Here is a 26,070-nt window from a genome sequence, read left to right as displayed (position 1 = left end):
GCTGTAGGTTCTCCCATCTCAGCCAAGGAACTCTGTAGTTCTGTCAGAGTGGGCATTGGGTTCTTGGTCACCTCCCTGACCAATGTCCTTCTTGTCCAGTTGCTCAGTTTGGTCGAACGACCAGCTCTAGGCAGAGACTGGGTAGTTCCATATTTGTTTAATTTCCCAATGATGGAGACCACTCTGCTCTTGGAAATTGTTTGAAACCCTTCCCCAGATATATACCTCATCGCAATCTCGGAGATCTACAGACAGGTCCTTGGACTTCATGGTATAGTTTATGCTCTGACATGCACTGTCAGTGGGAACTTATATAGACAGGTGTGTTTCTTTCTAAATCATGTCCAAACAGTTGAATTGGATACAGATGGACTCTAATCAAGTTGTAGTGACTTCTCAAGGATGATCAAAAGGAAATTGGATGCACTTGAGCTCAACTTGGAGTGTCATACAAGAGGGGTGTGAATACTGATGCACACTGTATTTCTGTATTTCATTTTCAATATATTTGCAAAAAAATTGAAAAACCCGTTTTCACTATAGGGTATTGTGTGTAGATGTGTAAAAAACATTTTTTTAAATCCATTTTTAGTTCAGGCTGTAACACAACAAAATGTGGAATAAGTCAAGGGGTGTGAATACTTTCTGAAGGCACTGTATGTATTAAGCAAGTGACCTCCGTCATGTGATCTCCATCGTCGCTTCAGGGCAGCACTTATGTCCTTCTCTATTCCTCTTTGGGAGCCTTCTACCCATAATACCCATAACCATGTTTTGTGGTGGTTGGTGCATCGAGGTAAAAGTCACTTTTGTTTCCTTTCTCATGGAGATAAGCTTAGGATCATGTTCACAATCTGATGTTTGTGTGTGTTAAGTCCAACTGGGCTTTTGTATCTTATGTTATTTACTCTTGCTTCATTGTCTACATTGAAACAAGATTTCCTCTTTATCATATCGACATCCCCTCACTATTGTTCCGAGGGCAGCTGAGTATTGTGCAACATTTCTAGAATCCTATTCCCTGATAGAATCCGGGAATATCTCCAGACGTGGTTTGATTTTGTAACGACTACTGTTTATTTAGTCTGTGAAACAAGACGTTTTACGTGGTGAAACCCAGCGCACTCAAAGACTCCAGTGTCTGCTTTCTGTTCCTCTGACTACTACACAGTCCAACAGTTTACATACTGCATGATGGTGCTTTGAACTGTGACATTTCTATACTATGTTGTTGTTATTCGGGGAAAAAGAGTCATGTTCACACACCCAAACTAGCGTACAGTAGCTGAGATGGATAAATCTAGTCAGATTTCCAAGAGCTGTCTGGGTTGGAGCAGGTGGACTATTTCAGAGCTGTGACTGTTCCTTGTTCCTCAATGAAGTCCACTCAGTGCAGCCACCATCTAATTACCATATACATCTCTAAAGTATAATCTACTGCTCCACAAATACCCTAATCTATTAATTACACATTTATTTCTGTTAAACACTGGGTCACAAAACATTTTCCGCCCTCTAATGTATAATTCTCAAATCAGTAGTTAAACTCCAGGTCTTTAATAATGTTGGGCTGGATATTGCCAGCCGGCCAGGTGCTGGCCTGGAATATAAACCAGTGATATGTGAGGCCTGAATCGTGCCACTGTGCTGCCCTGTTTCTCTTGGCCCGACAGGGTGCCCGACGGTCTGTGGTACTCTGTGGACGCTGCCAGCCTTGCCCGGACCTCGCCAGGACCGCGCCGTACTCTGAGGGCTGCCGGGGGCGACGCGCCAAACGTCCTCTGTTTACTGTACAAACAATTAAAGCGTAATTGCTGTCTAGCGACGGCCCAGAGCATATTGGCCGACTTGAAACAACCCGGTTAAAGGGATTTACAGGGGATTAAAGGTGAAGTGGGGAGGAAGTGTTGAATGTCCTGAGAGATACAGTACCAGACAACCAGATAAGCAGGATATTGTCGGCGGGGATCAAGATTTTGCCTAGAACAGATCGGTAGGAACACCTGTTGTAATTGAGTATGAGCATATCTGAACCACCTGTTACAACCACGTGTCACCTGTTACAACCACGTGTCACCTGTTACAACCACGTGTCACCTGTTACAACCACGTGTCACCTGTTTCATTCACAACTTTACCTTTCCCTTCTTCAGTAGTCAACAACTATATATTTTTTGTATTCGAGAATGAAGGCTTACACCAAAAAGTGCTTGTACAAGCGACGGACAGAGGTATAAAAAGAAACTGGGTTGTACTGTGTTATTTGGTGGTCTGTGCCTCTGGTTGCTTCCTGATGTGAATTGTGGCTTTTTCTCCCTCCTTCCCCCCTGCTCGATGACTCAGAGTAAACAGCGGGGCTAAATTAATCAAACTCACGACCTGTCCTCCATTTTGTGAGGAAGTAGTTCTAGTAAACAGATCCAGACTACCCTCCTTAATTAACCCCTTGTGGTACAGTCTTCTTTTAATATGCTGGACGTGATTGGTTGAGTTCCATCATTAGGCCCCTGTGTCCAGTGTTGTGACCCTCTGGAGTAGGGCAAAGCGCTGCCTCAGCTCCGCTTCAGTCCACTCTCCACTAGGCAGAACAAAGGGGAACTATACTACGATGGCCAAGTGTTGGCCGTTTAGCCATTCCAGACAAAACGATTGGAGACAGACTTGTATCTGACATTTGAGACATTCTTTGTGCTGCCAGAGTAAAATTTCACAGTTTTATGTTCATCGATATTGGAATACTTTCTCCGAAATACGTAGCGTCTCAGACAATAGTAGAAAACATTGTCCTTCCTATGTATCACCTCCTCGACTGGATGGGACCCTTTTTTAGTGTGTGTTTTATAACTGGATGCCATATAACAGTTACCTAACCATGCTGGCTTCTGGTGAAGACCTATCTCTGCCATTAGGTGTGTCACTTTGCAAACAGCTCATCCTTCCCACAACCTTCCTTCAACCTTCCTGAGGCCTCACGGCCCTAAGTCGACAATTGCAGTCTGTCTGTGTGTCGACTTCCTAATCATCCCGTTAGCTGTGGTTTACCTAAGCACAGGAACAGTCGACCAGGGCATCGACTTTCAGGTTTTTATATTCTATATGAGAGGATGGCGGCACAACCGTTTACCATTAACCCTCCCTTGTTATTATCGTTCACCTCGAAGCTTGATGATGAATTGAATTACGTTTGAACCATTCTAGTTGTGTGTCGTTCAGCCTGACATGGATATTACTGTATGTTAAAGTGGGGTTTTCTAAATGACAGTTGGCAGATTGTTTGAAGGAATAACAGTTTCAATGGCACAGGAACAGTTTATTATTGCCATTTGGGAGCTGGAGTTGGCATCCCTGCTCTGTGCGTGTGTCTGTGTGTCTGTGTGTCTGTGTGTCTGTCTGTCTGTCTGTCTGTCTGTCTGTCTGTCTGTCTGTCTGTCTGTCTGTCTGTCTGTGTTGACATGTGGCAGGAGATGGTCTGCTCCAGAAACTCAAACTAAAGAGAGCACCTTGCCCCCTGACACTCGTAAATACATCTTTGCTTATGTCAATTAACCATCTCCATGTTTGGATTCCATAAACAAAACCACATTTTGTGTGCGTGTAAGGTCCATGATATTCAGGACATTTGGATTTGTTGAGAGATACTAGCTGATGATTATGGTATTCATGTTAAACAGTCTACTGAAGCCGTGCGGCTAAGGGCTTGGATCCGAATCGTATGCTGATCATGCACAAATCCGTGGCTTACAGACAATCCTTTCAAAGTATAGGTATCAAAGCACTTAAACCTGGGTTGTTTTTCTCTATACTTAAATCCACCCCAGCCACATAACTCCTGGGCTACCGACTTATTCACATAATTGTTAAATATGATCTGTGTTCACATTTCCTCCATCTCCTTTGATGAACGACATGCTCTCCCAGCTCTGATGTGTCTGAGGAAAGCCCAGAAACTTACCAAGGACTCCATCCACCCAAGCGGTACACGAGCATCAGGTCTCGTACCAACAAGATCTGAGACAGCTTCTATCTCCAAGCAACTGGACCGCTGAACAGCTAATCAATGACTACCCGCTCTAGCTGTATGGAATATCTGCATTGATTCTACCTGCACTGGCTATATGCATACTCACAGGTGTCTATCCACACACACACACACACACACACACACACACACACACACACACACACACACACACACACACACACACACACACACACACACACACACACACACACACACACACACACACACACACACACACCATATATGCTGCTACTTCTTTTTAATTTAAGTATTATATATCCTGATGCCTAGTCACTTTACCCCTGCCTATGTACAGTGCATTCGGAAAGTATTCAGGCCCCTTGAGTTTTTCCACATTTTGCTACGTTACAGCCTTCTTCTAAAATTGATTAAATAATTTTTTCCCCTCATCAATCTCCACACAAAACCCCATAATGACAAAGTGAAAACAGGTTTTTAGAAATGTTTGCAAATTTATAAAAAACTAAAAGCAGAAATACCTTATTTAAATTAGTATTCAGACCCTTTGCTATGAGACTCGAAATTGAGCTCAGGTGCATCCTGTTTCCATTGATCACCCTTGAGTGGTTTCTACAACTTGATTTGAGTGCACATGTGGTAAACTCAATTGATTGGATATGATATGAAAAGGAACACATCTGTCTATATAAGGTCCCACAGTTGGCAGTGCATGTCAGAGCAGAAACCAAGCCATGAGGTCGAAAGAATTGTCCGTAGAGGTCCAAGACAGGATTGTGTCGAGGAACAGATCTGGGGAAGGGTACCAAAAAAATGTCTGCAGTATTAAAGGTCCCCAAGAACACAGTGGCCTCCATCATACTGAAACGGAAGAAGTTTGGAACCACCAAGACTCTTCCTAGAACTGGCCACCCGGACAAACTGAGCAATCGGGGGAGAAGGGCCTTGGTCAGGGAGGTGACCATGAACCCAATAGTCACTCTGATAGAGTGCCAGAGTTCCCTGTGGAGATGGGAGAACTTTCCAGAAGGACAACCATCTCTGCAGCACTCCACCAATCAGGCCTTTATGGTAGAGTGGCCAGACAGAAGCCACTGGAGATGTTTTTCAGCGACAGGGACTGGGAGACTAGTCAGGATCGAGGGAAAGATGAACGGAGCAAAGTACAGAGAGCTCCTTGATGAAAACTTGCTCCAGAGCACTCAGGACCTCAGACTGGGGCGAAGGTTCACCTTCCAACAGTACAACAACCCTAAGCACACAGCCAAGACAACGCAGGAGTGACTTCGGGACAAGTCTCTGAATGTCCTTGAATGGCCCAGCCAGAGCCTGGACTTGAACCCGATCGAACATCTGTGAAGAGACCTGAAAATAGCTGTGCAGCGACGCTCCCCATCCAACCTGATAGAGCTTGATGGATCTGCAGAGAAGAATGGGAGAAACTCCCCAAATACAGGTGTGCCAAGCTTGTAGCTTCGTACCCAAGACTCAAGGCTGTAATTGCTGCCATAGGTGCTTCAACAAAGTAAAAAGTCTGAATACTTATGTAAATGTGATATCAGTTTTTTATTTGTAAGAATTTTGCTAAAATAAAAATAAAAGTTTTGCTTTGTCATTATGGTGTATTATATGTAGATTGATGAGGGGGGGGGGAACGATGTAATCCATTTTAGAATAAGGCTGTAACGTAACGAAATGTGGAAAAAGTCAAGGGGTCTGAATACTTTCCGAATGCTCTTTACATATCTACCTCAATTACCACATATTCCTGCACATTGATATGGTATTGGTACTCCTTCATTTTTATATGTTTTATTTCTCATGTGTTTACATCTTTTTTTTCTTCTTCTTGAACTCTGCATCGTTGGGAAAGAGCTTGTAAGTAAGCATTTCACTGTGGTGGTTGTAACCTGTTGTATTCGGCGCATGTGACAAATACAATTTGATTCAATTTGATGGACCTGGAACAAACAATAGTGGAAACCCGCGATAATTCATTAGGAACTTGCACGAGAGATCTGATTGCATTATGGGACAACCAGATATCCCGCTAGGTCGTTGAGATACGTTCAGTCAGGAATTTCAAACCTATTCACTCAGATGTCCTCCAGTCAATGATCTTAGTGGTCTGTCATTATTGGGTCATGGACTCCATATTATCACTCTCATGGGGTGTTCTGGTACCGAAATCAATGAATTAATGAGATTCCTCTTTGGGAAATTGTATTTAATGACTTTTCACAGTGCATTCGTTAACATGTTCCATGTGCCAATGCAAGCTGTTGAATGATTGAGTTGTAGTTGACTGTGATTGAAAGAGGGGAGGAAGCAGATCATGTTTTTGTGTATTTGTGAATTAAATACATTTGGCATGTCGAGTGTAGAGCAAACAAAAGGTACAATAGTGGAAGTAGGTGAAAGCAAAGTCCTCCAAGATCTTTTAGGATCTTCTAAGCTATTTTAACAATAAAAAAAAAACACCAAGAGAAATAATCTTCTAAGATCTAGAGTCAAGATCCTTGATCATTCTAAGTTTGTCATCGTGATTGCAGTAATTTTCTTCAAATCATATTATTATTAGGCCTCTATGAATTGGAGTTCTTTCTATTCTGATGTGGGTAGTTTTGATATCTTCAAAACTAGATGACATGTGTATTTTGAAATGGTTAAATGGTTACTGTAAATGCAAATAGTTGTGTTGAAGACTTTCTAGGATTCAGGTTGAAATCCATATCACAGGTTTGTGTGTATTAGTTTGAACAACCTTGTCTTGGCTGTACTCTGAGCTGTCTATTCCCTCTCTGGCACCTTGGTGTGTTGGAGCCCTGCTGGGCACCCTGGAGAGCCAGGGGCCCACAGTCTACTCCTATGCCCCATTGATAGATGTGCCAGTGTGCCCTCAAGGCCACAAGTCCAGTGCCAGTTAGTCTCTCATAACAGCTAAATCGAGTTAGCTCGCTAGCTAGTGCAACATTTTGTTATGGCTTCCGAAATTAACTGCCAGTCAACAGATAGCTCTGTTCACTCTCGGTAGCAGCCTGTCACTGTATCCATCAACCAGTTACATTTCTTCTTCTATGAAGACAAGATATCTTTCCAGAGATGAGACTGACAGGCTAAATCTGTACAGTTCATCTAGCCACATTGATGGCCTCCCCTTTAATGCCGCTTCCTGGAGTAGAGATGGTTAAAGGTGGTTATTTATCACACCCGTATTATCTTCGGTCCCAAATCAATGCCATGTGCAAGGGTTTCTGTTGCCAGCTCACAACTCCACAGCTCTGTCTTTATGAGCAGGACTGAGATGAAAGACTCTTTAAACGGCGAGAGAGAAGCAAACCGTTTAGACACAGAGAGGCTTCATTACAAAGAGCTTTTGTTGACTCTGCTATTTGGGCCCCCGTTTTTTTCATGTGTTTTTATCTAGTGTGTTAACTAGCGCCGTCTGCAGCTTATAAATGTTTTTACGAAGGCAAATATCGCTCGGTTCAAAGCGTCTGCGTCTGTGCCCTCCCCTGGCCGCTCGCCTTTGAACGTAGGGGTTCATGCGGAGCGAGCACCATGGGAATCCAAACATTTGTTTAACGTTTTATGCAACACAACAACAAAGCAAAACAAGCATGCGAAAACTCGGATATCCATCTACTGCTTGTGGCAGTATATCCTGAATATCCTGAGATTATACAGCCATTTCTTCTAATACCATCACAGGGGCCCAACTGCCATTGGCCTCTTGGGGAGAGGTTCCTGTGCAATGGCTACCTGCTTTTTAAAAGTGCCTTCCTTGACGCCTTCAAACTGATAACAGAATCCAATTCCCTGTCAGTCTTTCTACCCTACCTTTAGACTCGGTCATCCCTTCCAAACTAACTGACTGTTTACACACTAATATATAGATTGGTTTTTTCTTGTTTGACCTTGCTCTTTTTCGGAACATCATCACTAATGTTAAGCTCCTTGTGCTCTCCCACGGTGTCCCTGGCCGTGTGTCTGGTGATGTCTAGGTCCCACCCAGATCACACAGTCTCCCAGAGTGCATTGCACTATGACTCACCAGAAATACCAGCCTCCTGAGCTGTCTTTGGTTCATAGAGGGTGTACTGTGTTGTGTGCTCCCACCGCGGCCTCTTATGAAAAGCTCCCTACCAGCCAGAAGCCAGCACTGCGCACCCACACTCCCAATTCACTAACAGAAAATGGAGCTCAAAAGGTTTCTCTGAAAATGTAACTTCAGCTGTTTTTTAAAAACTTTTCTTCTCTCTCACATCTGCCTAGTGTTGCTGCTCACTGCTTTGAACCTGAGCAAATAGAAAAGTTGAGAAGTTACGCTTTTCGATTGAAATTGGGGTTGGGGCGGTGGCATTGAAAGAAGGCCATGGTAAGGATTGGATGGTTTAATTTCATTAGAGATGTTTTTTGGGCCAATAGAGGGGGACCAGAGTTGGGCCCACTGTAACGGATACAGCACAGCATACACTTCCAGAGCATGGGAAATAAGAACCAGCCGGACCAGCGCTGTAACAGGGAGGACAGTGGGAATAACCCACGCCTTTTCTGTGGAACAAAATGTTTTCAGTGTATTTTAAGAGGCTAGCGCAGTGCACTACTGAGCAAAGGGCACCCGTAAAACTTAATTTCATCTCAGGCGTTATTTTAGCTCGAAGGGGGTTTTGGAAGTTAGAATGCACCTTTTTTATGACATTTGTTAAAAATGTAATACAGGCCATGCTTTTATTGGTGTGGGTGGAGAAAGGCCTGTAAAACATTGTGTATAGTACACATATAGTACACAATGGATAGTACACAATGTATAGGACACAATGTATAGGACACAATGTATAGAGACGATGTATAGGACAATGTATAGGACAGTGTATAGTACACAATGTGTAGGACACAATGTATAGAGACGATGTATTGGACAATGTATAGTACACAATGTATAGACCAGCTGTACTTTGACGTTATATAGCCATTTCCTTATACCTACTTTGTTTACCTTTACATTGAGCCTCTGATTTACTTCAATAACCAATCCACCGTGTTTTGCGTGAGAAAACAATTCCTGTCAACAATATTGGAATATGAATGAATGTGGTTGGCCTTCATTTTGTTACCAGTCAGGTATAAGAGGAAATACTGCACCCATATATTTATAGAAGAGGAATTCAGACTGTAAACTATTTAACGATTACTCTACTTTGTTATGATCCATAAAAGCCATTAAGAGGAATGTTTTGCATTATATATAAACTAGCTCTTAACCACACCACGTTGTGTTTACCATCGTTTCGTGGTAAAGACATAGATTGTAAATGTACAATTGAAGTATAATTGGTACAGTTTTCATTTTATCAATGCTGGCGTCAAATATCGACACTCAACTTACAGGAAACCTTATAAAACAATACAGTATAGGCTACTGCATCTGAAAATGACAGAATAACACTCAAAGCATTTATCCTCATCTCATCTATCCTGATTGGCTTACAATTTTTCCTTGTTTCTCTCTGTCCGTGTGTGCAGTGTCCGAGGTGCCGATGCAGGGAACGGGATCCGTGTGTTCGTCCCAGACATCGGCATGTTCGTGGCGGGCCTGGTCACGTGGCTGCTGTGCCTGAGTCTGGAGGAGAAGCAGCAGGTGAAAGACACGTCGCAGCAGCACAACGCCAATTGCGAGCCAGATCAGGTGAGCTCATCATCTCTCTACAGACAAACGTTGGGCCCTGGTCTATTTGGATTTAGATGGGAACCCTAAACTCCCAACAGCCTTATCAATGTCTGACGTAATACAGCGCAATAAAGGCCAGGAACTTACAGAAGAGTAATGACAAGACTAACAGAACCCGAAGAAACAAATACTTTAACTTTGTCTTGTAAAGATAAACTCACTCCAAATACTCTGCTGTCCTCCGTCTGTCCTGTTCCGATATTTTTGGGTAAAATTGGGCTTACACTGAACTTATCTGGGGTTAGAGTAGAGAATTCCTGGGGCAGCTTGGTTACCACAACAGAAAGTTGTGCAATCAGTGAAAGTGTAAGCTCTTAACTCCTTAACATTACATGTTAATCCTCAGTAATCCAACCAAAGACTCCACCCTTCCTCATCTTGGGGATATGTTTGGTCATCAAAACACACACACACTGTCTCCAGTGCGCTGGTCTCTCAGCGAGCTGCAATCCGTCTTCCTATTTTATAGCAGGGGGGCTGTTGGCTGCTCACTTCCAGGTGCACTAAATTAGACCTTGCAGCTCCGGGAGAGCGTAATAAGTGAAGCACATTACTGTCTGGATGAATACCAAACAGCCATCATTTGTGTGCGTGTGTGTGTGTTTGTGCATGTGTGTGTGTGTGTGGGGGGGGGGATTTTTCCCAGGACTGTGATTCTCTCTCTTTCCCTAGTGAAGGGGGACTACTGCTGTGTTTGATCAGCCTCCCTGAGTGTGTTGGAAAGCTTCTTTCCCTCTGGAGCCACTCTGTTGTTCTGGCAACACACACACACACTGGTGGAGCCTGTTCATCTGGCAGAACACCGGCCACAACACAGATGTAGGTCTAGATGAAATGCCTCGGAGACGAGATAGCTGTTGTACAAGTGAGAAACGAAAGAGAGGGTGGGGATAGGTTAAGGTCAGTTGATGAGAAACACAGCAACTCTCTTGAAATGGGTCCCGGGTTGGGTCTCGGCAGCCAAAGAGATTGCATTCGGCAGCCGAACAGGAAATTGGGGGGCTTTGTCATATTCCTCAATGCGGATGTGAATTTGTCTTTGTTCATTATGTTTTGTGGGTGATGGAGGGGCCATTCCTACAATGGTTACTGTATAAAATGGGTCATTCCAACAATGGTTACCGTATAAAATGGGTCATTCCAACAATGGTTATCATATAAATGGGTCATTCCAACTGTGGTTAACCTATAAATGGGTCATTCTAAATGTATATTGCTGTACAAGACTCTAGATATCTAGATTTAGTTGACCATGTGGTTTTTACTAAAGTTGAGTATCATCAGTCTAAAGGATTCTTTCGGGCAGTGGATAATTAAGGAGTGTTGCACCAGCTAAACATTGCATTGATATACCCAATTATTAATGCAGTAAAAATGAAACGCATGTAATCTTATTGTAACCATTTTATGGCATTAAGTTCAGTACTTGGAACTGTTTGAACTTGATCGCTTGATTCAATTTAAGAGCCCCTTATTGTAAAAAAGTCTCCACCAAGCGGTTCTCCAAATTAAAGTTATGACAAAGGCCTGATGTTCTTTTTCCCTCCCTCAGAATAAGAATGTTGTGTTTCTCTCAGCAGCCGTGAAGAAAAGGTCATATTTTTGTAGTCACTTCATTCGGCTGTTGGCTAGTTGGGGAACTGTGAACACATGTCCAATTTGGGCCCTTTGGTTCTTGTTGTAGCCTTGTTCTGCTGGCCAAGACCATAGCAGAGAGAGTGACGCCCATACAGTGCATTCAGAAAGTATTCGCACCCCTTGACTTTTTCCACATTTTGTTGTGTTACAGCCTGAATTTAAAATGGATTGAATTTAGATTTTTTTGTCACTGGCCTACACACAGTACCTCATAATGTAAAAATGTTATGATTTTTTCTAAATTAATTACAAATTAATTAAAAATGAAAAGCTTAAATGTTTTGAGACAATAATTATTTAACCCCTTTGTTATGTCAGGCCTAAATAAGTTCAGGAGTAAAAATGTGCTTAACAAGTCACATAATTCTCTGTAAGGTCCTTCAGTCGAGCAGTGAATTTCAAACACAGATTCAACCACAAAGACCATTGAGGTTTTCCAATGCCTCACAAAGAAGGGCACCTGTTGGTAGATTTAAAATGTATAAAAAATAGCAGACATTGAATATCCCTTTGAGCATGGTGAAGTTATTAATTACACTTTGGATGGTGTATCAATACATCCAGTCATTACAAAGATACAGGCGTCCTCCTAACTCAGTTGACGGAGAGGAAGGAAACCACTCATGGATTTCATCATGATGCCAATGGTGACTTTATAACATTTACAGAGTTTAATGGCTGTGATAGGAGAAAACTGAGGATGGATCAACAACATTGTAGTCACTCCACAGTATTAACCTAATTGACAGAGTGAAAAGAAGGAAGCATGTACAGAATAAAAATATTACAAAACATGCATCCTGTTTGCAAAGAAAACACTAAAATAATACTGCAAGAAATGTGGCAAAGCAATGAACATTTGCCCTAAATACAAAGTGTTATGTTTGGGGCAAATCCAATACAAAACATTACTGACTACCACTCTCCATATTGTCAAGCATAGTGGTGGCTGCATCATGTTATGGGTATGCTTGTAATCATTAAGGACTGGGGAGTTTTTCAGGATAAAAATGGAATGGCGCTAAGCACAGGCAAAATCCTAGAGGAAAACCTGGTTCAGTTTGCTTTCCACCAGACACTGGGAGATGAATTCACCTTTCAGCAGGAAAATAACCTAAAACACAAGGACAAATCTACACTGGAGTTGCTTACCAAGAAGACAGTGAATGTTCCTGGGTTGCCGAGTTACTGTTTTGACTTAAATCTACTTGAAAATCTATGGCAAGACCTGAAAATGGTTGTCAAGCAATGATCACCAACCAGTTTGCTTGAATAGTGGGCAAATGTTGCACAATCCAGGTGTGGAAATCTCTTCGAGACTAACCAAGAAAGACTCAGTTGTAATCGTTGCCAAAGGTGCTTCTACAAAGTGATGTTAATACTTATGTAATTATATATCTGTATTTTATTTTCAATACATTTGCCAACATTTCTAAAAACATGTTTTCACTTTGTCATCTATTTAATAAATGTCTTATTCAGGCTGGAGCAGAATAAAATGTGGAATAAGTCAAGGGATATGAATACTTTCTGAAGGCACCCCCTCTCCTGAACCCTGGTGACCCTCTGCGACCTTGGGCTTGTGTGACTCGGTTCTGCTCGTTGACTTTAACTCGAGTACCGTCTTCCACAATACCTCGATTGATCCATAGCTCCCTGGCACCTTCGCTTGGCCTTCGTTATGTGGCCCGTTCCCTGCAACTCTCTGTTTTTTTCTGCCTTCATTTAACACACACCAGCGTGCGTCCTGTTCCAAGGTCGAGCTGTTTTCGGCCATGTGGCTCAGACCAGCTTTTGCAAAAAGTCTTGGAGTCCTGCTTATTTTTTTCCTTATTCTCTGATTTTGGCGTCTCCCCCTCTGTCTCATAGGCCAGTATTTGACCTGGCTGCTAACACTCTGCTTAGTTTTCTCCCCCTCTGTCTCATAGGCCAGTATTTGACCTGACTGCTAACACTCTGCTTAGTTTTCTCCCCCTCTGTCTCATAGGCCAGTATTTGACCTGGCTGCTAACACTCTGCTTAGTTTTCTCCCCCTCTGTCTCATAGGCCAGTATTTGACCTGGCTGCTAACACTGCTTAGTTTTCTCCCCCTCTGTCTCATAGGCCAGTATTTGACCTGGCTGCTAACACTCTGCTTAGTTTTCTCCCCCTCTGTCTCATAGGCCAGTATTTGACCTGGCTGCTAACACTCTGCCTAGTTTTCTCCCCCTCTGTCTCATAGGCCAGTATTTGACCTGGCTGCTAACACTCTGCCTAGTTTTCTCCCCCTCTGTTTCATAGGCCAGTATTTGACGTGGCTGTGAACACTCTGCCTAGTTTTCTCCCCCTCTGTCTCATAGGCCAGTATTTGACGTGGCTGTGAACACTCTGACTAGTTTTCTCCCCCCTCCCCCTGTGTCATAGGCCAGTATTTTACCTGGCTGCAAACACTCTGCGAGGTTTTCTCCCCCTCTGTCTCATAGGCCAGTATTTGACGTGGCTGTGAACACTCTGACTAGTTTTCTCCCCCCCCCCCTGTGTCATAGGCCAGTATTTCACCTGGCTGCAAACACTCTGCCTAGTTTTCTCCCTCTCTGTCTCATAGGCCAGTATTTGACGTGGCTGTGAACACTCTGCCTAGTTTTCTCCCTCTCTGTCTCATAGGCCAGTATTTGACCTGGCTGCAAACACTCTGCCTAGTTTTCTCCCAACGTTTTGGCATGTCATGTGTTTACTCTTGATGGTTTTCTCCTCCCTCCTTGAGCCACATCTTGTTTTGCAATCACTGTCGTATAGATGGCCTGCTTTGACACCAGCCTGATTTATGTGGTGCCAGGGTGAGTCACAGTTATTACATGTATGGGATGCCTCTGAGACCGTGACACAGTGACAGGTGAGGCACCAGACTGATTGACTGTTGGCAGGACACAGGAAACACAACATTAATATCCACCGCCTAATGTCTTTTACTCTAAGTGGAGTGTGTGGTTCATGTTAGGTCTGACTCTGTCTGACTCTGAGACATAAAAGCATTACCTTTATTAAAAAGATGCTCGGCTCCCAATGTTGGGCTCCTGTCTCCATGGGCACAGCTCTCCGTCTCTCTCTCTCTCTCTCTCTCGTTGGCTGTCCATCTGTAATTCAATAATTCACTTTGACTGAAGTCTGGGGTTCATTTTTCATGCCTATTAATAATTGTAGGGATGTGTTTGTGTAATCCCCACCACTACTCATTTTGACTTTCTCTGTGTGTTAATCACCAAGCTGTCTAAACGCCAACCGACTAAACCCCAACCTACAGGTGTCGGGTGGCGATTGGATTTTGAATTGAATATTTTATTAGGTTTGTTCATATTCTCTCCTATGCCGATGGAATCGTGCGGCCCTAAACCGCAAGAACACATGCCTTCGGAAAGTATTCAGACCCCTTGACCTTTTCCACATTTTGTTACGTTACAGCCTTTTTCTAGAATTGATTAAATAATCTACACACAATACCCAATAATGACAAAGTAAAAACAGTTTTATTAAAAATAAAAAACAGAAATACCTTATTTACATTAGTATTCAGACCCTTTGTTTCCATTGATCATCCTTGAGATGTTTCTACAACTTGATTGGAGTCCACCTGTGGTAAATTGAATTGATTGGACATAATTTGGAAAGGCACACACCTGTCTATATACAGGTGTGCCAAACTTGTAGCGTCATACCCAAGAAGACTCGAGGCTGTAATCGCTACCAAAGGTGCTTCAACAAAGTACTGAGTAAAGGTTCTGAATACTTATGTAAATGTAATAGTCCAGTTTTTTTTAGTTTTTTTATTAGCAAACATTTCTAAAATCCTGTTTTTGCTTTGTCATTATGAGGTATTGTGTGTCGATTGATTAAATGTTTTTTTTCTTCTCCAATTTTAGAATAAGGCTGTAACCTACCCAAATGTGGAAAAAGTAAAGCGGTCTGAATACTTTACAAAAGGCACTGTAAACCTGCGAAAATCCTAATTCGTGCAACATTAGTCTTAGCTCAATATTTGTGTTGCCGCGGAATGTGCCGCTCACAGCGCACCAGCACTTCCTAATCTTTGTCTGTTTTGCTCCCATTAACAATACATTTGCATTCCAGCGCCAGGGGAAGGAGACACATCTGGTCGACATTAGCTGGTGTTGTGTTTTCGACAGCGGCAGTGCTACATTTCACATTAACATTTTAGTAATTTAGCAGACGCTCTTATCCAGAGCGACGTACAGTAGTGAGTGCATACATTTTATTTTGTGCTAGGGTTACCAGACTCCTCTCTTTCTTACCTCTCCCTCTTTTACCTCTCTCTTCCTGTATGTCCTTTCCTCTCCTCCTCTCACGTTCTATTATCTCCTGTCCTCTCTCCATGCCTCTAGTCTTCTATAGTTTCCCCTTATCTCCTATTAACCTGTCTTCTCTTCCTCTCTTATCCACTCTGTATCATCTCTCACTCTGCTGCCATGTGCTTGGTGGATTGCATCTTCACTGCTCCGCATCTGGTGGCTCGTATCTTCGCCGCTCCTCATCTGGTGGCTCGTATCTTCACCGCTCCTCATCTGGTGGCTCGTATCTTCACCGCTCCTCATCTGGTGGCTCGTATCTTCACCGCTCCTCATCTGGTGGCTCGTATCTTCACCGCTCCTCATCTGGTGGCTCGTATCTTCACCGCTCCTCATCTGGTGGCTCGTATCTTCACCGCTCCTCATATGGTGGCTCGTATCTTCCCCGCTCCTCATTTGGTGGCTCGTATCTTCACCGCTTCTCATTTGGTGGCTCGTATTCTCACCGCTCCTCATTTGGTGGCTCGTATCTTCACCGCTCCTCATTTGGTGGCTCGTATCTCCACCGCTCCTCATTTGGTGGCTTGTATCTTCACCGCTTCTCATTTGGTGGCTCGTATTCTCACCGCTCCTCATTTGGGGGCTCGTATCTTCACCGCTTCTCATTTGGTGGCTCGTATTCTCACCGCTCCTCATCTGGTGGCTCGTATCTTCACCATTCCTCATCTGATGACTCGTATTCTCACTGCTCCTCATCTGGTGCCAGTGAAAGAATCTCAGTGCCAGGACAGAGCTCCTGCTCCAAACTTGCCCTCTCTCTCTCTCTCTCTCTCTCTCTCTCTCTCTCCCCTAATAAAAGCAGTGTGGGGACGTGTTCTCTCCAAGTGTACAGCGTGTTGTGGAGTGGTAATGAGTTGGTATGTGCCCCCCCCCACCCTCCCTTGGCAGGGTCCTTTACAGCTGTATGACTCAGGGGCTAATTAGAACCTCACCACCATACTGCCCCGCTGTACTCCTTTCTGCTCTGCTCTGATCACTGGCTGGCTCTCTCACAACTCCACAGCCTAGTCATCACACTTGCCAATGTACAGGCTCACTGTGATGCTATAGCTAGTCCATGGACCTGTGGGCTAGTCTGTAGGCTAGTCAATGGTAGTGAACTAGTTACAGATGTAGCTAGCTGATACTAGCTAGAAGCTACTGTAGGAAAGGGACAAGACAATGGTGGCCGCTACTGATGCCTACTGAAACCCACCACTCTGATCCTAGACTTCACCCTTACAGGGTGGCTCCACCTATAGTTCACTCTGCCTTAAATCTAGGGGCCCCTCTTAGTTTGATATCTTTAGGGTGTAAGGTTAATGAGTCGCTATGTTACTGATCCCATATACAGTGCATTCGGAAAGTATTCAGACCCTTTGACTTTTTCCACATTTGGTTACGTTATAGCCTTATTCAAATGTATTAAATAACAAAAATGAAATATCACATTAACTTCTTATGGCTGAAGGGGCAGTATTGAGTAGCTTGGATGAAAGGTGCACAGAGGTGCCCAGAGTAAACGGCCTGCTCCTATGTCATAGTTGCTAATATATGCATATTATTATTAGTATTGGATAGAAAACACTCTGAAGTTTCTAAAACTGTTTGAATTATGTCTGTGAGTATAACAGAACTCTTATGGCAGGCAAAAACCTGAGAGGTTCCACTTCCTGTTTGGATATTTTCTGGGGGTGCCAGATTTTCAACCAAGCTCTCATTGAAAATACAGAGAGATGTGGATGGGTTTTCACTTCCTACGGCTTCCACTAGATGTCAACAGTCAATAGAACTTTGTCTGATGACTCTAATGTGAAGGGGGGCCGAAGGAGACAGGAATGAGTAATCACTTCCATGAGGTGCCCACGCATTGAACTGGCGCCTTCACGTGAGAGTGAGCTCCGTTCCATCGGTCAATTGAAGTCAATGTAATTCTCCGGTTGGAACGTTATTCAAGATGTATGTTAACAACATTCTAAAGATTGATTCAGTACATCGTTTGACATGTTTCTACTGACTGTAATGGAACTTTTGGACATTTCATCATGTTATAGTGGACGCGCTTTGAGACTTTGGTTAGGGCATTTGGTAAACAATTCGAAAGTAGCTAATTGGACATAAATAACAGACATTATCGAACAAATCAAGCATTTATTGTGGACCTGGGATTCCTAGGACTGCCTTCTGATGAAGTTCATCAAAGGTAAGGAAACATTTATCATGTATTTTCTGGTTTCTGTTGAGTCCAACATGGCGGCTAATTTGGCTATTGTTCTGAGCTCCGTCTCAGATTTTTGCAGTTTTTTTTAAATCTGACACAGCGGTTGCATTAAGGAGAGGTATATCTATAATTCCATGTGTATAACTTGTCTTATCATCTACATTTATGAGGAGTATTTCTGTTGAAACGATGTGGCTATGCAAAATCACTTGATGTTTTTGCAACTAGTGAATCTAACGCGCAAATGTAAACTCCGATTTTTTGTTATAAATATGAACTTTATCAAACAAAACATGCATGTATTGTGTAACATGAAGTCCTATGAGTGTCATCTGATGAAGATAATCAAAGGTTAGTGATTAATTTGATCTCTATTACTGGTTTTTGTGAAAGCTATCTTTCGCTGGAAAAATGGCTGTGCTTATTGTGGTTTTGTGGTGACCTAACATAATCGTTTGTAGTGCTTTCGCTGAAAAGCCTATTTGAAATCTGGAAAAGGGAAAACCTCCAAGACTCTCCCTAGAGCTGGCCGCCCGGCCAAACTGAGCTATGGGGGAGAAGGGCCTTGGTGAGGGAGGTGACCAAGAACCCGATGATCACTCTGACAGAGCTCCAGAGTCCCTCTGTGGAGATGGGAGAACCTTCCAGAAGGACAACCATCTCTGCAGCACTCCACCAATCAGGCCTTTATGGTAGCGTGGCCAGATGGAAGCCACTCCTCAATAAAAGACACATGACAGCTCACTTGGAGTTTTCCAAAGGGCACCTCAAGGACTCTCAGACGATGAGAAACAAGATTCTCTGGTCTGATGAGGAAACCTGGCACCATCCCTACATTGAAGCATGGTGGTGGCAGCATCATGCTGTGGGGATGTTTTTCAGCGGCAGGGACTGGGAGACTAGTCAGGATCGAGGGAAAGATGAACGGAGCAAAGTACAGAATGATCCTTGATGAAAACCTGCTCCAGAGCGCTTAGGACCTCCGACTGGGGCAAAGGTTCACCTTCCAACAGTACAACAACCCTAAGCACACAGCTAAGACTACACAGGAGTGGCTTCGGGACAAGTCTCTGAATGTCCTTGATAGGCCCAGCCAGAGCCCAGACTTGAACCCGATCGAACATCTCTGGAGAGACCAGGAAATAGCTGTGCAGCGACGCTCCCCATTCAACCTGACAGAGCTTGATGGATCTGCAGAGAACAATATGAGAAACTACCAAATATATGTGTTCCAAGCTTGTAGCATCATACCCAAGAAGACTTGAGACTGTAATCGCTGCCAAAGGTGCTTTTCACAAAGTACTGAATAAAGGGTCTGAATACTTATGTAAATGTGATATACGTTTTTTTATTTTTTATACATTTGCACACAAGAGTGTTTTTGCTTTGTCATTATGGGGTATTTTGTGTTGATTGATGAGGGGGAAAAATATTTCATCCATTTTAGGATAAGGCTGTAACATAACAAAATGTAGAAAAAGACAAGTGGTCTATATAATTTCTGAATGCACTGTATCATTATGATTACACCTTCAGTTTTGTTTGGGGCTCATGAAAAAGCAGCCAGTTTGTACGAATAGTTCTCTATTCTACTGTATGTACGTCTTTCTGGGGTAGGGGTGTTTCTTTGACCATTGCTATATCAATATGGTTTCTTGCTAGGATATCAAGCAGGACCACCGGATGTTATTGTTCATAGGAGCCTTAGAAGCCTCAAGGTCTGATCTGGTTATTTGTGGCTTTACCAATAGACTAATTTACAGGGCACTGGCCTAACAGCTGAATGGCTCCCAATGCCTTTGGTATGGTGTTTCCCTTGGGTTTTATATGTGTCATTTGTAAGGTACTAAACTGAGGCTTGTGGTTGGGGATATAGAATTGGATTCGGCCTTTGTGGCTTCACTCGACAGGCCTGCCCACTTCTTGCAATATCCCTTAAGTTTTTCACAAGCTTAAAGGCTTAGTGAAAGCAAATACCCTCGTTGTTTTGTGGCAAAAGTACAAGGCTTGATAGGAAAGTCATGTTGTACGATGATGCAGTAGTACGCAATAGTAGTCTGACAATATTTTTGGTCAGTTGAAAACAGAAGCTGACCAATGACCAACCAAGTATCCAACTAGTCATGATACTGTACAGTGAACCGGCAGTATGTACTAGTCATGATACAGTACAGTGAACCAGCAGTATGACTAGTCATAATACTGTACAGTGAACCGGCAGTATGTACTTGTTATAATACTGTACAGTGAACCAGCAGTATGACTAGTCATAATACTGTACAGTGAACCGGCAGTATGTACTTGTTATAATACTGTACAGTGAACCCGGCAGTATGTACTAGTTATAAGACTGTACAGTGAACCGGCAGTATGTACTAGTCATGATACTGTACAGTGAACCAGCAGTATGACTAGTCATAATACTGTACAGTGAACCGGCAGTATGTACTTGTTATAATACTGTACAGTGAACCGGCAGTATGTACTAGTTATAAGACTGTACAGTGAACCGACAGTATGTACTAGTCATGATACTGTACAGTGAACCAGCAGTATGACTAGTCATAATACAGTACAGTGAACCAGCAGTATGACTAGTCATAATACAGTACAGTGAACCGGCAGTATGTACTTGTTATAATACTGTACAGTGAACCGGCAGTATGTACTAGTTATAAGACTGTACAGTGAACCGGCAGTATGTACTAGTCATGATACTGTACAGTGAACCGGCAGTATGTACTAGTCATGATACTGTACAGTGAACCAGCAGTATGACTAGTCATAATACAGTACAGTGAACCGGCAGTATGTACTAGTCATGATACTGTACAGTGACTGTACAGCCTCCTCAGGAGGCTGAAGAAATTCGGCTTGTCACCAAAAGCACTCACAAACTTCTACAGATGCACAATCGAGAGCATCCTGTCGGGCTGTATCACCGCCTGGTACGGCAACTGCTCCGCCCACAACCGTAAGGCTCTCCAGAGGGTAGTGAGGTCTGCACAACGCATCACCGGGGGCAAACTACCTGCCCTCCAGGACACCTACACCACCCGATGTCACAGGAAGGCCATAAAGATCATCAAGGACAACAACCACCCAAGCCACTGCCTGTTCACCCAGCTATCATCCAGAAGGCGAGGTCAGTACAGGTGCATCAAAGCAGGGACCGAGAGACTGAAAAACAGCTTCTATCTCAAGGCCATCAGACTGTTAAACAGCCACCACTAACATTTAGCGGCCGCTGCCAACATACTGACTCAACTCCAGCCACTTTAATAATAGGAATTGATGGAAATTATGTAAAAATGTACCACTAGCCACTTTAAACAATGCCACTTAATATAATGTTTACATACCCTACATTACTCATCTCATATGTATATGTATATACTGTACTCTATATCATCTACTGCATCTTGCCATCTTTATGTAATACATGTATCACTAGCCACTTTAAACTATGCCACTTTATGTTTACATACCCTACATTACTCATCTCATATGTATATACTGTACTCTATACATCTACTGCATCTTGCCTATGCCGTTCTGTACCATCACTCATTCATATATCTTTATGTACATATTCTTTATCCCTTTACACTTGTGTGTATAAGGTAGTAGTTGTGGAATTGTTAGGTTAGATTACTTGTTGGTTATTACGGCATTGTCGGAACTAGAAGCACAAGCATTTCGTTACACTCGCATTAACATCTGCTAACCATGTGTATGTGACAAATAAAATTTGATTTGATTTGATTTGAACCGGCAGTATGTACTAGTTATAAGACTGTACAGTGAACCGGCAGTATGTACTAGTCATGATACTGTACAGTGAACCGGCAGTATGTACTAGTCATGATACTGTACAGTGAACCGGCAGTAGACCTACCAGGGGAGGTGCTGATGTCTAGACTGGCTACAATAAACCCCACTGACTCCAACCACCACCTCCATCATCTTAGTGTGGTAGTGATATGGTATGTTTCAGTAGGCGCGGCCTGTGGACAGACTGAGAGCCTGTTTGTGAGAGCCGGGAGGACGATGTGGAATCTGATCCCTCAGGAGGTTCATTAGGGAGCCGTTGGTTATTTCGCTGCCTCCTCTGTTGAGCATTGGGGTTTGAACTCCCAGCTGCAAGCTGCATTGGCGCGGCCACCCGACGGCCACATGGGAGCAGTTGCCGCGGTTAAATAAACCGGGCTTCATCAAACGGAACTTGTTTGATCAATTATGATATGCCACGGCCGATAGTGAGCAGATTACTGACTTTGGTATTTTCTCTCAGGCTCTAGCGAGAAAGACTTGTTTGTGTTACTCTGTGGAGATTTTGCGATAGGGCGGCGAGTGATCGCACAGAGCGCTCATTCATTGTGGTGGTATAATAAATATAGAGTAGGGGAAATATGTAGGCAGATTTCATTTTTTTACCATGTAGGCCCCTTTCAAATAAACAAGTGATTAGGCTGCACTAATGTTTTTTTATTTCAGTTCTGTAATTGCTGACTGCAGTGTAGATATTAAACCAGAGTGTGCTGTTGAAAGGATCAACCTGGTTTAGATATGGTTTAACCATGGTCCAGGTTGAGGTTCCCACCACAGCAACAGTGACTGAACGAGGGTCTCGAGTTCTCAGCCGAATCCCCAAAGATTCTTTCATCTCACACGTTGGACTATTATGTGTCTATATGAACCATGAGAGAATAATGTTTTTAGGAAATTATGCCAATTAATCTCAGATGACCACATGTACCCATATGACAACACTTTTTTCTGAGGAATAGTTTAGTTTTTTAGCAATAGTTAGCTTTTTCTGTGTTCAGAAATGGGAGCTTTTTATCTAATTAGTGATGTCTGTTTCTGAAGCAAAACTTTCTTAGTTTTTCCTTCAAATTGTATTTATTATGATAAATATCAAACATCGAACTATTCCAATCCAGGGCCCTTTGAATTTCCTTTTTTGTGGTAATTTTGGATTTTGCCAATCCAGAAATAACATGTCTATGCCCAGAAGCCTTTGTATTGCTTTTGTTTCCCTTCCGGACGAGCAGAATTGGATTTCCTCATAGTTATGACTTCTTTTTATTGTTTATTTGGAGTGATACATTGGACAGTGAACCTATGATTAATGCCTCTAGATGTAGGCATCAAAGCCTGCTGTATAAATGAAATGATTGTTATGACTTGAGTGCATATCATTCATATTATGTTTGAACAATATCCACAATGTTACTTGATACATCTTTTGTGCAAAGTATGTAAAAGAACAGGTGCGTTCAATTTGAATCTCCATCACAGTTAAATTTTATACCACTGCTTTAGTTTTTTACGGTTGTGTAAAATATTGCTTCTTGTGACATAAATGGTATACTTTTGTCCATTGTCTGCTACCTTGTGGTCATTTCCAGTGTTGAAAAGGATCCTAAAACCTATGTATTTATATAAGTAGGTTAGGTATAATTACGGTGTAAATACATATTGTTACAAAGTTACAAACAGGTAGGCCTATAACAGTTGTAACTACTATGTAACTAACATGTATATTTTTAAACACTTTATCTAAAGTGTTTCTAAATGTCCTTGTTTCTAAATTGAATTAACTTCACTGGGGTAGGGGGGCACTATTTTCACTTCCGGATGAAAAGCGTGCCCAAAGTAAACTGCCTGCTACTCAGGCCCAGACGCTAGGATATGCATATAATTGGTAGATTTGGATAGAAACACTCTAAAGTTTCCAAAACTGTTAAAATAATGTCTGTGAGTATAACAGAACTGATTTGGCAGGCGAAAACCTGAGAAAAATCCATCCAGGAAGTGGGATTTTTTTATGTTCGTAGTTTTCTATCGAATGCCATTACAGTGTCCATTGACTTAGGACTCAAATTGCACTTCCTATGGCTCCCACTAGATGTCAAGTCTTCAGAAATTGTTTCAGGCTTGTATTCTGAAAAATTAGGGAGTAAGAACACTCTGAATGAGTGGACCATTCAGTGTTCCAGAGCTTTTTCATGCGCACGACTGAGAGCATGCCTTTCTTGTTCACCTTTTATATTGACGACGTTATTGTCCGGTTGAAATATTTTTGATTATTATGACTAAAAACAACCTGTGGATGTATTATAAACATTGTTTGACACGTTTCTACGAACTTTACGGATACTATTTGGATTTTTCGTCTGCCTGTTTTGACTGCGTTTGAGCCTGTGGATTACTGAACAAAACGTGCGAACAAAACTGAGGCTTTTGGATATAAACATGGACTTTATCGAACAAAACAAACATTTATTGAATAAATGGGAGTCTTGTGAGTGCAACCATATAAAGATCATCAATGGTAAGCGATTCATTTTATCACTATTTCTGACTTGTGTAACTCCTCTACTTGGCTGGTTACTGTTTGTAATGATTTGTCTGCTGGGCGCTGTTCTCAGATAATCACATGGTATGCTTTCGCCGTAAAGCCTTTTTGAAATCTGACACCGTGGTTGGATTAACAAGAAGTTAATCTTTAAACCGATGTATAACACTTGTATGTTTTATGAATTTTTATAATGACTATTTCTGTTTTTGAATTTGGCGCTCTGCAATTTCACTGGATATTGGCCAGGTGGGACGCTAGCATCCCACGTACCCTAGTGAGTTTTAACAACTGACATTTGAAGTACATATGATAAAAACATACGTTAACCGATGTTGAGCATCTACCACAGTTCGGAGTCAGCTAGTCTGTCTGCTGCTTTTGAGGTGAAGCCCACATTCTGTCTCGTCTCCAGCGTCCCACACCTAATCGAATTTCTCTTAATGCTCATCCATCCTGTTATGTCCCAGTAGATTCATTTATGTTCACCTAACCTCGTTAGGAGAGTCTTTCGCCTAACGCATGTCACTTTATAATCTAATGCACAGACAAACAGGCTAATAATTAGTCTTTATGTACATTTGAAATGCACCTGTTGACATATGTATTATTTATAAATGGGAGAAGGAGAGCAACATCTATAATATAGTACAGAAGATACCAGCAATGACGCAAGGTCAACATATATTGTTTTCCTGGGATTTATGTTATGAATACACAAAACAATCTCTTAAGCTTTTTCCCTTTGTTACCTTCACCATATGGCCTGCTATTGAAACAATGTTATTTTCTGACATTATTAAATGCAATGAGACACTATAGCTCATGGCTAATGTAAACCAGAATGCTAGCTAACCATTTACAATCCATATGCCTTTTTCCTGGTTTGCATGACAGCAGTCTTAAATAGCCAACAGTATAATTGCTATTTAAATCAAAACACGCACTGGCTGATGTTTAGTGAAAAGTGCAGGTTTGCTGAATTGGAGGCAGTCGTTAGACTTGTTTAGTCGTTTGATGCCTTAAAAAGAGACAGCTAGTTAAAATGGCTGGAGTACGGTCCTGCTGTATGTCACTGTCAAACAGACCTGTAATCTCTCCTCTAACCCTTCTCATTAATCATTACAATGGGACGTAACTCCTCGGACCCTCCAAAAAAAAACTCTATCAGCAGCTTCACTGCAACAAGGTTCTGCATCAAATGCTTGACAGGGTTTTTAGCTCAGCTCTGTTGTCTCTACACAGAAACACTCAAAGTATCAGACATATTGGCAACACAATGACTTCATCCAATACAATGTCTTCACAGTCTATTGGATTGATTTCTCTCAACAAAGCAGGGCTACTCAGCAAAGCCGTTTATACTCAATGGAGCAAGGTGTGCAGGTTATTAATTTCTGCGTTGATACTCATTGTATTCATCTTCTTTCCCCAGGAAAAGAAGGAAGACGAGGAGGAGGAGAAAAGGGAGGCGGTGGAGGAGAAAAGGGAGGAGGTGGAGGAGAAAAGGGAGGAAGTGTGGTTGGAGGAGGACGACCTGGTGTTCGAGGAGGAATTTGAACACGGGGATGGAGAGATGACCGGGGACGAGGTGGAGGAGACAGGAGAGGGGGAAGAAGAGGAAGGTGAAGAAGAGGAGGAGAGCACTAAGATGATAATCCTTCGTCAGATAGCGGCGGTGGCGTCCAAAGTCAAGGAGATCATTGGGAATCTTATTACCACTGCAGGGAAAGTAGTGGTCACCATATTACTGGGCCTTACAGGTAAGTGCCCTCACTCAAACGAATGACTGACAAT

At 42.6% G+C, this 26,070-nt stretch overlaps 1 protein-coding gene across 1 annotated transcript in view; it reads left to right on the top strand.

The window, feature by feature from the left end:
• LOC139531787 (piezo-type mechanosensitive ion channel component 2-like) overlaps nucleotides 1-26,070 on the top strand; it is a 151,127-nt gene that overhangs the window by 69,933 nt on the left and 55,124 nt on the right. Inside the window, exons 5-6 of the mRNA XM_071328627.1 lie at nucleotides 9,527-9,689; nucleotides 25,709-26,036. Of these exons, the coding sequence (XP_071184728.1) occupies nucleotides 9,527-9,689; nucleotides 25,709-26,036 (491 nt within the window). The remainder of the gene's footprint in view (nucleotides 1-9,526; nucleotides 9,690-25,708; nucleotides 26,037-26,070) is intronic.

This window comes from Salvelinus alpinus, chromosome 10 (assembly GCF_045679555.1).
Source record: "Salvelinus alpinus chromosome 10, SLU_Salpinus.1, whole genome shotgun sequence".
NCBI lineage: Eukaryota > Metazoa > Chordata > Actinopteri > Salmoniformes > Salmonidae > Salvelinus > Salvelinus alpinus.
Note: the sequence above shows the minus strand (reverse complement) of the source record. Positions and strands in the feature narration are given on the sequence as shown.